Source organism: Chenopodium quinoa, unplaced genomic scaffold (assembly GCF_001683475.1).
Source record: "Chenopodium quinoa cultivar QQ74 unplaced genomic scaffold, ASM168347v1, whole genome shotgun sequence".
NCBI lineage: Eukaryota > Viridiplantae > Streptophyta > Magnoliopsida > Caryophyllales > Amaranthaceae > Chenopodium > Chenopodium quinoa.
In genome coordinates, this window is record NW_018742292.1 from 975,292 (window position 1) to 992,072 (window position 16,781).

Here is a 16,781-nt window from a genome sequence, read left to right on the forward strand (position 1 = left end):
TTGATAAGAGGGATGATGAAATAATGAAACGGCGGTGTATTTATTGAAGGAGATAGAATTATTCTGTTTTTGATAGAAGTATCCGAAATTGATGCTGATTTGAGGTTGGAAATTTGGCAATGTGTCCATCTTATTGAGAATGATTGGGGAAATTTGGGTACGGAAACTTTATATATACCTTTCGTCTCTCTTTCGAAAATTGTCCATTTTTGGAAAGTATGGCAAACGGAAATAAATTCTTGATTTTGAAGTTGACAAATGAGTCAAGTTTATGTCGTATTTGGGTTATGGGTCGTAAAATTTTACTCTTACTTCTTGCCAAAAAAAAAAAATTAAATAAATAAATTAGAAAAAATTCATGGAAATAATCTCACCTTTGAATCGTTCGTTTTTAATAATCCCATCTTTGGATTATTTTTTAATAATCCCGACTTTACCCCCAATTCTTTTTCAATGGTCCCATTTTTACATGGAACCGGTTGAATAGGTTTTTTTTTTTTTGGTTTAAAGTACACGTGTCACAACATAATTTAGTCAAAAAATATCTTTTAATTTTAATTAATTTTTAAGAAAAGATTATTACTAATTAATTTTAATTAACTAGTTTAAAACTAACTTTTTTAAAAATAATTAAAATTAAAATCCCAATTTGGTTTCAAAAAAAAAATTAAAAAAATTGCCCCTGAGCCACCAGCCCCAGCCCCGACCACCTCTCTGCCCCACCGTCGTCCCCAGCTCCCTTCCTCTATCCAGCACCATGGCACCACCTTCTTCCTGCCACCTCCTTACCAGCCACCCTGCCTTTTCGTCCACAACCCACCTGAAACCGGCCACAACCCACACAAAACGGCCACAACCCACCTGAAATCAGCACAACCCACCCCGAACCAGACACCCCAAAACCCCACCATTGAAACCCTCACCATAAAACACCGACACGACCAAAACCCTCTCCCCTCTCACCGGCATTGTTCGAAATTTCCTCCCCTTACACTAGCGCAACCCTCTCCCCTATCACGCTACTACCCACCTCCGGCAAAAACTTCAAGGAATCGCCACAAATCGTCGCCGCTGCGACCCAGGCCACTTGGATTGCTCGATTTTCAGAGGGAAAAGGGGTGGGGTGGTCGGATTTGGGAGTAGAAGGGGTGTTTTCAAGTGAAGGGGATGCGGTTGCGGTGGTTTCACATGAAGAGGGTGGGGCTGTGGTGGAAGGTGGAAGGAGATGGTGGTTTCCGGCTGGAAGGGTGGTGGCTTGGGATGATTTTTAAATAATTTTTTTTTATTTTTCTTTAAATAAATTTAACTTTTTTAAATAAAATAAAAAATTGACCAATTACACGTCGCCACATTCATGTAACTGTTATAACAGGTTACATGACCGGTTGGGACCATTGAAAAAGAATTGGGGGTAAAGGTCGGATTATAAAAATAATCCAAGGTGGGATTATTAAAAACGAACGGCCAAAGGTGGGATTATTCCATGAATTTTTCCAATAATTACTACTCTGTTTGTCCCTAAATTACATTTTGATTTGGAAATTTATGCGGGAATTAAGGAGGAAAAAATAGGACAAATAACAAATAACAATAATTAGATAATGCAATGGAAAGTACAAACATTAAATAATGTTTTGGAAAAATAGAAATAAATAATCCCACCTTTGCGTGGTCTGACAAAAATAATCTCACCTTTTGATTATTACAAGATAATCCCACCTTGATATGTCATCTTCTTTTAATGAACCTTGACTTGTTGGTGACCTATTATGGTTGTTATATGCCATGTGTCAAATTTTTATAGGCTCATTTCTTTTTTATAATTATAAAAAAAAATTAATACAAAACAAAATACTAAAAAAAAAGAAAAAAAAAAAAACAGCCACCATTTCCCAAACCCTAGCCCCTACCTCAACCACCACCAAAAATCGGTCGTCCACCCTCCTTATCCTTCGAAATCGACCGGCCAGCACCAAGGTTGTGTTTAAGGGGGATTTTTGGGGTAGTTAAGGAGGTTGGACGGAGTTTTTGGTGGTGATGGCTGTGGTGGTTATGGAGGTTTTCGACGGCTGAGTAGGGTTATAGAGTTTCGGGGTGGGATTTGGTTTAGGGGGTGATTTCGATGGTGGTTTAGGGGTGAGGTTTGGGTCGGGGGTGATTTCAGTGGTGGATGTGGTGGTTTCGGGGGTGAGATTTGTGTCAGTGGGTTACGGGCGGCCGTTTTCGGTGGTCTTCGACAGTTATAGGGGATGTGAAGGAAGTTTTCGGGTCTGGGATGGAGGTTTTCGGCGGCAGGGTGGTGTTTTCAGGGTGGTGGATGTGATTTCGGGGGTGGCTTATGGCATTGGGAGGTTCGGCCAGAGTTTTAGGAGGTTTAGAGTGGCGGCCGATGGGTTTTTGGTGGGCGTAGGGTATGGGTAAGGGATTTCACGGTGGCGGGGGGTGGCTAGTGGCTGGTGTTTTTTTTCTTTTCTTTTTTTTTTTTTAATTTGCTCTACCTTTTTTTTAGTTTAACTTTTATTATTTTGACCAATTAATGAGTGACATGTGGCTTTAAAAAAATTAAAAAAAAAATTAAATTGTTTAACAGGTTGTAAGTCAAATGGTCTATTAAAAGAAAATCACATACCAAGGTGGGATTGCCTCATAATAATCAAAAGGTGGGATTGTTATTGTCAAACCACGCAAAGGTGGGATTATTTATTTCCATTTTTCCTAATACTTTTGAGTAAAACAAAGATAGATTAGTGATTACTCATGACATGTCATGAGAGGAACTAGAAATGGAGGAAAGTTAGGCATTTACAAATGCATAACAAAGGGTATTCATGTAATTATACATATGTATAAACGAATGCATAGTCTGTATCATTGGATGATCAAATGGTACCACTGAATATATAGTAATACTATATATGTACATAATGATATTATATATGCATTCATCAGTTGTACAAAATTTATGCATAAATAGTACCACTGAGAATTCAATGGTACCATATAAACTTTCAATGGAACAATCAACATGTGGTCCCCCATCACGTGATACAATCCGACCAAAACATAGGTGGGGTCCACCTACAGACCTCTCTCTTCCTATCTCTCTCCTCTTTTCTCTCTCTATCATGTGTTTTAATAATATTTTAATCAATGCATTTACAAATGCCTAACTTTCCTCCCTTTAAAATTCTTCATGTCATCAATCCTTTGCAAAAAAAAAAGGACCAATCACATGCTCCTAGTTGAAAATTTTTAACCAATCATATTCATTGTAATTTGGCACAAGGATTCTGAAAAATTAAAGGCTGAAAAAGTACATTAGCCAACCAAACATTAAAAGTGGAATGTAAATACATTAACTATATATTAAAATACAAATGAAAAAGAAAGTGTATTTGAGATATTTAGAAAAAAAAAAAAATTACTAAAAATAAAAAAAGTGGAATGTAATTTTGGAATACCCAAAATAGAAAGGAGGAATGTAATTTAGGAACTGAGGGAGTATTACTTATATTGTGATAATCGTGAGGGAACCCAGGTTTTTCAAAATGATAAACATTTTGTGTTTGTCAAATGGCAATCTGGTAAATAATTTGCCTCGTATTCCGGAATATAGGTATAAAAAAATGTATATCTGCTCAAATGCCAGCTGTGACTCACGGTTCTCAAATGCCAAAGTTGGAAAAAAAAAAACAGAACCGAGCAGATTGATCCACCTTCAAATTGGTATTTAAGATCAACTATTATTTCAGTAATATGACTTCTCAGCGGCGACTGGTATTTTATTTTATATTTTTTTGTCCTTTTCCTCTTCCTACTCCATCTTCTTCTTCTTTAATCTTCTTCCTCCTCCACCTTCTTCTTGCTTTGACCGCTCGTGAAACCATTTTCACCACCACAATTTCGGCGGCTTCGCCACTAAACTAAACGAAAACCCTAATTGAAAAGGAGAAGGGTATGGTTAACCCTTTCAGGAAAGGTTTACATCCTCGTGCAAAACTCCGTCCAATTGAAGGTTAATTGCTCACCTTCGTCAATTGTTGAGTGCTCTGATTTTAAGTTCTTGAAGAGGACTAAATTTCAGCTTTACTACAGGACAAAAAAAATTGAATAAGAGAGAAAGTGTTCAGAATTACAAGAAGAGTGAAAATATACTCAGTAAAGCCTTCTAATGTCGTTAAATCAACGTTTAACAAAAATGTCAGTATTGCCCTTAAATTTTCATATGAAAGTACATTAAAACCCTTTGATAAACAAGGCTTGTTTCTCATTCTGATAAACTTGAATTTGTTCAATAATCAGATAAGTTAAATAATGTTATGGGATATATTTTGTGAGATACAAAGTTTGATAATATTGTGTGAGACATAATATTGTACAGTGTGAAGATATATTGTAAAAATATTGCCCTCTATGTATACCTATTCTATAAATTTTGTACGTGGTTTATGGTGTTTAATGAGAATTAAAGAGAATTATTATTGTGACCTATTTTGTGAGTCAAGTATCAATTTATATTTCAACGTATAGAGGTTAATCGATCAGAAGGAGTTGAGGTGAGGATCGAACCCGATCACACTTGGGGAGATAAAGGGACTAATCAACCCTCCACTCCTTGATCCTCAAAAATATAACATTTATTGAAAATTATTAGAGTATCTATTATGGTTAATATTGCAAATTGTTCCTTAATATTGCAATTTTACCCCTTCTAAATTTTCAACTAAGGTGGAGGAATTAGATTTTTTTTTTTTTTTTTTTTGAAGGAAGAAATTAGAAATTATAGAATCACAATTCTTAGTTTTTGCAAAATAAATTACTGTATTTGAAAATGAAAATCGGAATAGTATAAAATTGGAATTGGAATTTCGAGAATTGAAATTACAAAAACTGATATAAAATCCATCATCCCAAACACTTTCTCAACCATTTCTATAGTGCTACTACAGTACATGTTTATATAGAAGTATGTAACAATCAACAAAGTTATAAAAATGATTTTAAATAATAAATAATACTAGGTATTTGTGAAACAAGGAGAAACTTGAGATAATTAATTAATATTCTACTTATATGATGGAGGTATATATACATATATATATATATATATATATATATATATATATATATATATATATATATATATAGGATCATATGAGACCACCCTCCTTATGTGAGAACCCTATTTTATGTGAGGACATATTACAACCGTTGGATCAACTACATCCAAGGGTCATAATACAACCCGGTAAAACAAACAAAACTAAACAAATTTATTTCAAAATTTATTTCCTACGTTTTTTTCTCTCTCCTCCATATTTTTCGCTCATTTTTCTCTCTCCTCCTTCAATTCTACGGTGTTCATACTCTGCTGCTCTCTGATTTTTCATCAAAACGTCTTCATTCTTCATCAATTTTTGTTAATGTAAGTCTATTGTTTGTACATTTGCTGTTTTTCGATTAATTTTAGGTTACATTCATTATTTTATTTTCGTTTTGATGTTCGTTTAATTTTTTCTGATTTTAGCTCATTAATTTAACATGCAATGTGTCGATTATGTTTTATTTTGTTATTTTTTGTTGATTTTAGCTTTATTTTCGTTTTCTTGAGTGATTATCCAGTAAATTTTAGTTTTATTTTGCCTGAATTTTGGTTTTACTAAGTGTTCTTGTTTTGGTTTTGTATTTGCGATATTATGTTGTTTTGTTGCGATTTTTGTTTGATTTTGTTGCGATTTTTGATTGATTTTCATTTTGCTTTTCGTTTCTCATCTCTGATTTTAGGTTAATTTTCATTTACTTTGTTCTGATTTTTGATTGATTTTGTTGCGATTTTTTTGATTGATTTTCGTTTTATGTAATTTCTCAAAAATTTGTAAAATGTTGTTTGTCTAGTATCGGAAACAACAATTTGTAAAATTGATAAATAAATGGTGATAGTACAGTAAGATGCTATCAAAACCAAAAAAATCTATTTATTTCTAATAGAAACATAGCAGTAAAGCGCTAATCCTGAAGGTGTAACTGCATTCTGATGTAGCCCATATTGTTTTGATAATTCTCTAGTATTGTATAAAAGTAATAACTCCTCTGCTTCTTGTCCAACATTAACTCAAGGATGGAAATTAGGTAATGTTATCTTTCGATATTCTTTTTGTGATCTACATTGTTAAACTGTCTGGGTTTTGGATGATATTTGAAAAGGTCTGGAGGAAGGCAGCTAAGTCAGCCCCGTAGATGATTGCTCAAAAAATTTGCTTGTCACTTAAAGAGCATCTATGTTTGATTGCTCATTTGACAAATGAGCATCTATGTTTTTTCTCATTTGACAAATGAGTATCTATGATTTTGCTCATTTGTATAAAATTACCAACTAATTATTTACTTCTTTTTTTTAATTGTTTTTGCTCATTTGGGAGTGTTGAATGTGTTATATTATCTAACCAGTAAAGTCGATGGTTCCGAGTCTTTTGTAAGGTCCTCCATGATGTGTAATTGCACCTTTATGTCAAGTAGTCTACCTAACTTGCTGAATTTTGTTTAATCTCCTGACCTTACTGAGCTTTTCTAGAGCGCTCTATCACTATTCACTAGTTGTTACACTACCTTTCCATAATATTCCTTTCTAGAAAGGACTTCTGGGGCAATATAGGCCAGTGTTCCTACCGTCGATTTTGGTTGAGAATGTATCACTGCAGACTATTATAATTAACAAAGATTAGTCATGATTCTGTTAAGGTTGTTGTGTCTATCTGCGAGGCTGTTGGTGTCTGTCAGTGTGGCAGGTTCTGTGCAACTCTTGTCCTTGCAATCTGTTTCGTTTTTCTTCAGATCTGAGGTTCTGGTTCTGTGTTTGCTTGGTGTCCTCTCTGCTGTAGTCTGTTGTTCTGCTTTAGTCTGTCTGGTCCTGAAGGCTGTTGTGCTGATCCTTGGTGTGTTTGGATGCTGGCTTGGTTAGCTGAGTTCAGGTGTCGCAGGTTGTTGTTTGCTCATGCTGGAGTTAGTTGTTGTTTCTGTTTTGTGTCTTGTTCAGGCTGTTTTAGTGCCTGTTTTTCAGCTAGTTTGTGTTGTTTGTTTCTGTTTTTTTTTGTGTTGGCCTTTGTCCTAGTCCTTGCTTGTAGCTCCGTTCAATGAAGATGCCTTCTTGCATGAGGGTAGGTAGGTGCTTTTCCCTCTCACCGTGTTGGGCACCCTTCCTAGAAGGTGGTCGGGGACGGGTTTGGGAAGTAGGTGGTGGTTGTGTGCCTTCGGGCTGAACTGGTTTCTGACATTTGATGTTCTTGGCTGAAGCAGTTCATTGTATTTGGATTCAGAGGAATAGTGTCCTGTTTAAAGGCTCGTGTGAACCTGCTGAGACTATTTTCAGGAGACTGGTGTACAGAGTTGCTTGCAGAAGCACTGAGATTGACAGAAGGAAGCTTATTTGGTCTTAGGGCAGATTGGTTTTCTTTTTAGTTTCATGGTTGTTTTATTGTATTTGCCTTGCTGTGTTGGCTAGTGTGGGCTGTTTGCTTGCTTATCTTGTTCAGGCTTGTTTTCTGAGTTCTGTTAGGCTGTTTGAGCCTGGTCCTTGCTTCTGGTACCCTTCCTAGAAGGTGAACAGTAGCTAGGATCCAGGTTTATTCTTGTTTCAGGTTAGCACCCTTCCTAGAAGGTGGTTAACCTTGAGCCTTGAACTGGTTTTTGTGGTTGTTTGGCCTTGTGGTCTTTGTAGTTTGGATGGGCTGTTTGCTCTTTTTTTTTTGTACTGTGTACTTTTTTTCTTGGTAATAAATTTTCTATTTACCAATAAAAAAAGCTTAATTCATTTGAAATTAAGCTTTAATAACAGAACAAAAATCTAATATCAGAGAATAAATATAATGAAATGTACTCCATAATTACGCATTCTCTCCTGTTTGTTTTGTCATTTATAGTATTGCAGTAAATGGAATTTACTCATTTAAGTCTATGTTTTTGCTCATTTGACAAATGAGTATCTATGTTTTTGCTCATTTGTATAAAATTACCAACTAATTATTTACTTTTTTTTAATTGTTTTGTATGAGCAGGGAGTCTATAGAAAAGGAGCCTGCTGCCGATGTTGGTTCATCAGGTGCTACTGCTGATGTTGTTTCAGCAAGGCCTGCTGCTAATGTTGGTTCAGCAGGGCCTGGTGTTGGTTCATCAGAGGTATTAGTTGGTACTAAGGTTAAAGGTAAAAAGGTTGAAAAAGGATTAAAAGAAAAACAAAAGATTAAGCTGGAGGAGACGAAATCCAGCAACGAAGGGGAAGATTTGAAGTCTCATGTTTATGGGACATTACATAGTCGGATGTCCCCTTCATCCATAGTTCAAGTTATTGAAAAATGTTCAGATTATCAGTTGAAAGCTATTAGAGCAATAGGATTCGGGTCTATGGAGTTCTTGAAGGTGACCCAACTGCCTTTGCAGCTGGGTTTATGGTTGGTGCATCACTTTGATGCTAACACATGCTCTTTAAACATTCCAGATTCTGAACCTTTTTGTATCACTGAAGAGCATGTGCATCAAGTACTTGGGCTGCCAATGGGTGGCATAGAAATTGACAAAAACAATTTTTCCAGAGATAAGAAAGTGATTCAGCAATGGAAGAAGCAATCCAAAAGCAACTCACTCTCTATCAAAATAGGGGAGCTGAAAGAGTTTCTGAAAGAGCATAACTCAGCTGGTCTTATGTTCAAAAGGAACTTTGTAGTGCTATGCGTTTCTGCATTGATGGATGGTAAACTTTTTATTTTTATTTTGCTTATTTTTAGTTATAGTTAGCACTTAGAAGTTGTGTGCTATATATAGCAATTATATTATCTAAGTTGTTGGTCATATATGTATAGAATCAGTTACTTGAATCTATCATCATTAGATAGAGACTATTGACACTTTCAGAATAAGATATATATATATATATATATATATATATATATGTATTTATCTTTTGTTCTATTTATTTATATTTTGATGGATTATTGTTGTTAGTCAATGATGAGATGGGTGAAAAAATTTGGAATAGGATTTGGTACATACTTCATATTAACATACTTGTCAAAAAATTTCAAGTTATATTATAAATTAGTTATATCATCAGGAAAAGGTGGAGAGTCAACATCATGGTTTAAATTTTATAGGAGTTTGCTAATTTTCAATTTTGTTTGCTTATTTATATTATATTTTGTTCATTTAAATTTCCTTTTGTTCATTTTTCTTTTGTTTTGCTCATTTTTTTTTTCAGGGAAACAAAATGTGAATATCAATTCTGATATTCTCACATTTCTTTCTGATGTTGATAAAATAAAGGACTTGAATTGGTGCAAGTATATCCTTGATTAACTTGTGAAGGCCAAGCTTTTCTGGGAAGAACGTCAAACTCGTTCTTTTCCTGGATCTTTACTGTTTATTATGGTATTACTTTAATTTTTGTTGTTTTATTAATGTAGTATTTTTTACTTATTTGTTGATTTTTAATTTACTAATTATTTTTTCTTACTTGTTTGTAGCTATTGTATGTATTAATTTTTATTTGTTTAATTTTAATGTACTAATTTTTTCTATCTTACTTGTTTGTAGCTTTTATACGTTGATTAGTTTGTCATTGAGGAAGTTAGAGCCAAACGAGAAACTCCAGTTCTCAAAGGTTGGACAACCAATATGTTGTCAAGTCGTGAGAAATTGGAAATTTTTAAGGGGAGGCTTGGAGTTTTTTTATAAAAACCAGAAGCTTGTTGGTCCTTCTGGCAGCAAACAACCAAAACTGGTATTTCACTTGTAACCAATACTTAGTTTTTCTATGTCTTTGGCATTGCTTGAAGAATTGAATTGGAACAAATCTTGCTTTAAGGAAAATGATGCAATGTGGTGCTTTTATAGCACATTAATGGACCTCCTAAATCAGCAAAAAAATATTTGCTCATTTGTCAAATGAGCAATTATTTTTTGCTCATTTGATACTGTGTGATTTGGATGAAAATTACACAATTATGTAATATTTTTTTTTTTGTTTTTTTTGTTTTTGCTTGATTTTAGGAACAATCTGATCCAATTCATACAAAAAATGAAGAAATTGAACAAGATCCGAAGAAGGTATTTATATGACTTTTCTGGAAACTTATATTAATTTGCTCATTTTTATATGACTTTGCTCATTTTTTGTTTTTGTTTTTTTTTCCTAATTTTTGTTATTTTTTACTTAATTGTGAATTTGTATTGTTGTTTTGTGAATTTGGGGATTGCCATGCGATGAAAGAGTAGGGGGTTAAAAGGTTGGGGGTGTGCGAGTTGTTATTAGCCCAATCCCTATCCTCCCTAAGATACATCTTCTGGTTAGCTTTAAACATAAATCTGATTAGCTTTAAACACCTCAGATGGTAAAACCTCCTCATTAACATGTGTAGGTGTTTGCTCATTTGATAAATGAGTAATCAACTATTTGCTCATTTGGTAAATGAGCAAAAAATTGATTGCTCATTTGACAAATGAGCATCTATGTTTTAATTTACTGCATTAAAGGACTTTTAGCTATTGGGGAAATGGATTTAAGGATCCAGGTGTAGCGTTAAATGATCCTCTAATTGTTAGCAAAAGAAAACTCTAACAAGCTGATCATGATTTTGCTCTAAAGTTTGGTAAGCCTTTAAGTATTCAAGATGGTCTTGGCTTCTTTCCATTATTATGAATTAATTTTTTTTTTTATAGAAATGCCTTATGGAGCTTGCAACAGCATCTACAAATCTAGTCTTGGCATACATGGATTTCAGTGAAAAACATGAAACTGCTGTTAAGTATTTTCCAAACAATGAGAAGATTCAAAAGCTGAAGGAAGATGCAATGACTGTTTGTGATGAGCAGAAGATGAGCTCTAAAGCTTTGACTGAAGATATTCCTCTCTCATTTAGCCAAGATGAACAGTATTGGCAAGATCCAGCTGTAATTGAAGCTTGGGATAGGTTTTCGAAGATTTCAGGCAATGACAAGCATGCTGAATCTACAATTTATGCTAGGGTTGATCAACTGATTGAATCAGAACCAATTGATATTACTAAGATTGCTGCTGAATGTGTTGACATAGCAAGTGGTATACCTGATGTTGAAGATCCATATGTTATCATACAACCTAAGGTTGCTGAACATGTATTTAAAAAACTTGGAGAGTCAAGTACGAGATATAGTTTAAGAAGTTCAGTTGCCAAAGGATGTGGAACTCCTTCATTCAGCTTAGGAATCTCTTCTCAAGATGATTCTCATGAGAAGTCCCCCAGCATTGCACCTACTGATGAACCTGTAGTTGCTCCTGTGAGTGCACAAGTTGGTGCTTCTAAATCAGTTGATGATGCTGATGCTGTGAATGCTCAAGAAGACCCAATTGCGCTTAAGAGAAAAGGAGATGCTGAAAATGAGAGTTGTATTCCAAAGAAGCGTAAAGTGCAACCATCGTTGCAAATTAGATCTCCTTTTAAGTCTCGGATTATCAACATATATACACCATTAACAGCAGTTCAGAAAGGTGTTATGGATTCATTTTTTCATGAGAAGAAAAATCGTTTGTAAGTATTTATTCAATTTTTTCAGTTCTGGAAATTTTGGCAACTGACTTTATTTTTCTTTCTTATAACAAGTCTAGCTCTATATTCTCACTTTACATATCTACGATTGAAATTATTTTAACTTCCCTAAATCTTATATGTAGTGATGCAGGGTTTTTATGCAAGGGTGAGCCTGATAATGAAGTAATGCTATTTCAACTTGAAATGCTAAAAACTCAGAGCAAAATTCATGGCGATATCATTAATGCATGGTCTACTGTTCTGAATTTTAATGAGCAATATAAAGATGTCAATTCTTGTGGACGTTTCTTTTTTGGTCTTAATGCTGTTGTAAGTTCAACTCGTTCATTTTATTTTGTTTTATTTTGTTCATGTTCACTTTGCTCATTTCATATAATTTTTTTTATATTTGAATGTAGATGTTGTTTTGTATTTGCAAAAACTATTATTAGTTCTTTGCTCATTTGTCAAATGAGCAAACTATTCAATGCTCATTTGTCAAATGAGCAAAAATTAAATACTGAACTAATTCAAGTCTCTTATTGGATACTAAATAACATAAAATCTTTTGATAAAATATTTGAAATACAGAACTAATAATAATATAAATTCTGACTTCCTTGGTCTGAATCAATGTATAATCAGTGTTTATGAGTTGTATTATGGTCTAATTTTGGTCCTGCACAATTCAGACTCTTATTTATGACCTGTATTATGGTCTGAATCAGTGACGAGTGAGAATTCACAGACATGCTGCATCTATAATTCTATATGGTCTTAAACCAAAGGACTTAATTCTTTATGTTTATGATGCTATCTGACAACTAACATTCTGTATGTTTTGTAATTACATAAATAATTGAATGATAGCTGCAATTAATTCTTTGCTCATTTGCCAAATGAGCAGTTAATTTTTTGCTCATTTGTCAAATGAGCAAAACATTCACTTTCTCATTTGTAAAAAAAATTTCAATTTACTCATTTTATGACTTTTCTCATTTCAAATTCACTTTACTCATTTCTTATTTACTCTTTTCATTTATGTTCATCTTATTTATGTATTTTTCTTTATTTATTTTTTTAGGATTGCCTTTTTCAATACGAAAGTGATCGTGCTCAAGAAAGGAATAAAATGTTTTGTGAGGTTGTGGAGTTGGAATTCATCAAAACAATCATCCCAAAGAAAGATATTGAGCTTTTCTTTTTCCCGGTATTTGAAAAGGATCATTATTATCTGGTATGTTTTAACACCACCACAGACTGTGGTACAATTGAGGTTATTGATTACAGTGAAGGTCCTAGAGAAAATAAGAAATTGCTTAAAAATCTGGTATGTCTTCTGCCACTTCTTCTTCATCATTAATATCCTCATTGATGCCTGCCATGTTGTTACCAGATTCTTTATTCATATCTCCTCTCATTATATCACTGGTACCCTAACCCTTTCAGAGGATTCTCCTCTGAATTTCTTCTTTCTCCCATAACAAGAAAATACACACACACACACTCACGCCAGAGACACACACACACACACATACACAGGCACACACACACACACACACACACACACGCATACACACACACATACACACACGCACACATACACACACACACACACACAAGCAAAGTCTTAAATAGCTTCCTGTTAGTCTCTGTCTCTGACCTCACTTTGAATCTATTCATGGTCAGCTTGATTCTTTCGGGATATATGACATGTAAAACTTTTCTAGAGGATACTTTCAAAACTCTGTGATTTATTTTTCTACATAATGTGCATCTCTGCATTTGAACAATGTGTTTGAGAGTTTCTGATTGTATACAGGCACACACACACACATACACAGGCGCACACAAACACACACACACACAAATACACACACACGCATACACACACACATACACACACATACACACACACACACACAAGCACACATACAACCTGTACTAGAATCTAAAATCAGATTCTGAAATTAGTTTTTGGAATCAGAATTGTGTAATGTGTGGGTAGGTGGCAGTAATGGCTCAAGATTTTGTTAGATTATTTTAGAAAAATGATTTGAGTTTAGTTGTTTATCTTGATCTTGTTCTGCTTGTTCTAACTATATTTGTTCCACCTGTTTTTGTTCTTATTTTAACTTATTTGTTCATTTTCAGAAAAGTGCATTTTCATATTTCATGAATGGTGAAGGAAGTATACAAAGTGTTGTTTTGTCAAAACAAATCAAGTCTATGGAGTCTGTTGTGGTTGATTTACCTTGGAAGTCTTCAGATGATTATCATTTGCATTGCGGTGTTGTAATGATGAGGCATATGGAAACATATATGGGTTTGCAAAAGTGGAATTCAGGTTTAAAGAAAAATAATGTAAGTCTAACCAGAAAAAGTCTAATTGCAATTTTTATAATTTGATTCTTCTGGAATGAGAAATCTGCACTTTTTAGATTAAAATTTGTGAGCAGCTTGTTGATATACATTCATGAAGCCATTACTTACCCTATACTTACTCTGAATTATTGCTTCATTTTTTCTCTTTGCAGGACATAATCATTGACAAACTTCGTTTGAAGTATACCCTCTCAATTATTTCAAGTGAAGTAAATACTGTTAAACCTGTTAAACAAGTTGTCCAAAAGAAAAAAAAGGCTGAGGAAGCAAGTGATGCTGAAGAAAGCTAGGGGCAGCAATCCAAGAGCAATTAACGGAGAGAATTGAAGACTGAAGTTGATCAATTGTTCTTAGGATTTGTATAGTTTTTGTACAGAACAATAGAAGTGTTAGTTTTATGATGTTCTTAATAGGACAAATGTGATAAATGTTCTTAGTTGATCTAATGTTTTTATGATGTTGTTAGGATTTTCTAAGTATAAATTTTTCTATGTCAATGTAATGGATATGATTTTCTATCTTATTGACTAAGTTGTTTGTCATTTGTTAAATTCCTGATTAACTATTTGAGCAACTGACTATTTGCTCATTTGCTAAATGAGCAAAGAAATGTTTTCTTATTTTTTTAAATAAGTAACTAATTATTTGCTCATTTAAAAAATGAGGAAACTAATGCTTACTCATTTCACAAATGAGCAAAGAAATGGTTGTTGATTTAATGTATTATTAAAAGGAATGTTTACTCATTTGACAAATGAGTATTAACTATTTGCTCATTTGACAAATGAGTATTAACTATTTGCTCATTTGCCAAATGACCAAATTAATAATGCTAAATCTTATATTTATATAAAAATATTAAATTTTATATTTGTATAAAAGTATCATTATACAAATATCAGCAAATATCTAGTTAATTTAGCCTCTATGATTTTGAAGATTAGGGTATGTTCTCTTTATTGAACTCATTGTATAATATCTTGGATTGGACTATTTCTGTTACCAAGGACATTACAATAGCTTTGGTATAATTACATATGTGTGTATGATAGATAAACAGAGCTTGCAAAATATTTGCTCATTTCAACAAAATTTAAAACACAAAATGCTAAATCATATATTTATATAAAAATATTAACTTTTATATTTGTATAAAAGTATCATTATACTTTGTTTGGACAATTTCTAATATCATGATGACTCAATTCACCACAACCTCTACATAATCTCTTCTTTTTCTGGTTTTGTTCTATAACCTTTTCTTTTTCTCCCTTTAGCCTTTTTGCACTTCTACCTCTTGTTTCAACATTTGGCACATCAATCTCAGCCCCTTTCTCTTTTGAAGTCTCTACATTTGATACATGAATTCCAGTCCCTTTATTCTTTGAAATTTTTGGAGGTTTGACAATTATTTCAGTTGGCACACTAGCTCCAATCAATAGCTCAATGTCTTGTCCTTTGTTGTTTGCACTTCCTGTTGTTTCATTATTCCTTGCAATCCTCTTAGCCTCCAAATCCTTTCTTATTCCTTGAAGATTTATCACAAGATCTTGAATATCTTCATCATTGCCTTCTGCCAAACTTACACAAGTGTGTATCTCTGACCATAAATCATTTAACAATTTTTTCTTGTCAATTAAATTAGCACATTGCTCCAACAGGTTTCCACCCAAGTCAAAATTTGGTTTTTTCAGTGCCATAGTAGTCCATCCGTGTAGCATATACTTCTCAGGAATGGTTTCAAACCTTTTTGCTTTCCAAACCCAAATCATATGTCTACATGGAATTCCTTGTCTATAAAACAACTTGCAAGAACATGTGGTGTCAAAGTTAGTTGGATTAAACACAACATCAAATGTTCTAATCCGATTTCCTTCACTTACTTTTGCAACTTCCAATCCATTTTCTTTCAATTCATCAACACCACATGAAAAACAAGCAATTTCAACCTCATATTGAAATTCATAAAAGACAGAGTTAGTATATAAATGTGAGGCATGCTTTTCTATCCCTAGTGGTGTTTTGCACTCAGGATATTTGTGCTTTGAATCATTATAATTCTGACCTTGAGTGTGTCTCTGGGCATCAATTGCAGCTTCATATCTCAAGTAAAACTCAACAAGTGACACATGAGGATTGATAAAGGAGCAAAAAAAGTTGTTTTCGCTTTCGGATCTTGATGTTGTACGCATTATTCCTCCAAGGAACACATCTCTGAAATACGCCGGAATCCACTTGTTCCTTATCTTGTACATATAACCTAACCACTCATGTTCTTCCAAGTGGTATTCAACCATCACCTTGTTCCACCTTTCTTCAAACTCAGCAGGTTCAATTTCAAGATGCCAAACACAAGCACATAATTTTTTTAGGAAATCAGTTTCTTCTTGCATGATTGATTTCTCCACCTTATCTGGTAACTTTTTCATTATGTGCCACATACAGAAGCGATGTTCAGTTTTGTTAAACACACTTTTAACAGCAATTTTCATTGCTGAATCTTGATCTGTAATCATACAATTCGGTTCATTTCCACCCATTGCCTTGAGAAATGATCTGAACAACCACTCAAATGACACTATATCTTCCTTTGCTATGAAACCAGCAGCAAAAGTAATGCAGCTCTTATGATGGTCAACCCCTGTAAATGGAGTAAACACCATGTTGTACCTGTTTACACATACAGATTAAATTTTAAATGATCAAATAACTACACACACACATAAATACACAGACACACGTACTTAGACACAGACACACACACGCACACACACATATACACATACATACACGCACTCACAATCTGTGATAGAATCTAAATTCAGATTATGAAATCAGAAT

General features: G+C 33.7%; 2 protein-coding genes across 2 annotated transcripts; one reads left to right on the forward strand and one right to left on the reverse strand.

The window, feature by feature from the left end:
• The first annotated feature begins 9,484 nt into the window (after positions 1 to 9,484).
• On the forward strand, positions 9,485 to 14,384 carry LOC110686582. The gene is made up of 7 exons (XM_021863191.1): positions 9,485 to 9,769; positions 10,039 to 10,095; positions 10,708 to 11,555; positions 11,699 to 11,885; positions 12,640 to 12,885; positions 13,710 to 13,919; positions 14,094 to 14,384. The coding sequence occupies exons 3-7, from the start codon at positions 10,717 to 10,719 to the stop codon at positions 14,097 to 14,099; spliced, it is 1,488 nt and encodes a 495-aa protein (XP_021718883.1). The 5' UTR covers positions 9,485 to 9,769; positions 10,039 to 10,095; positions 10,708 to 10,716; the 3' UTR covers positions 14,100 to 14,384.
• On the reverse strand, positions 14,160 to 16,432 carry LOC110686590 (protein FAR-RED IMPAIRED RESPONSE 1-like). The gene is made up of 3 exons (XM_021863198.1): positions 16,006 to 16,432; positions 15,197 to 15,846; positions 14,160 to 14,165 (listed from the first exon to the last, which is right to left on the reverse strand). The coding sequence occupies exons 1-3, from the start codon at positions 16,430 to 16,432 to the stop codon at positions 14,160 to 14,162; spliced, it is 1,083 nt and encodes a 360-aa protein (XP_021718890.1).
• Positions 16,433 to 16,781: the final 349 nt, after the last annotated feature.

Excerpts from the sequence above, each read along its gene's own strand:
- LOC110686582 (XM_021863191.1), top strand. The coding sequence starts at position 10,717 with ATGGAGCTTGCAACAGCATCTACAAATCTAGTCTTGGCATACATGGAT. Across the intron at positions 11,886-12,639 it reads TTTTTGGTCTTAATGCTGTT|GATTGCCTTTTTCAATACGA; the intron begins GTAAGTTCAACT and ends TTATTTTTTTAG. Across the intron at positions 12,886-13,709 it reads AGAAATTGCTTAAAAATCTG|AAAAGTGCATTTTCATATTT; the intron begins GTATGTCTTCTG and ends GTTCATTTTCAG.
- LOC110686590 (XM_021863198.1), bottom strand. The coding sequence starts at position 16,432 with ATGAAAATTGCTGTTAAAAGTGTGTTTAACAAAACTGAACATCGCTTC. Across the intron at positions 15,847-16,005 it reads TGCCCAGAGACACACTCAAG|AAAATGGATTGGAAGTTGCA; the intron begins GTCAGAATTATA and ends ATGAATTGAAAG.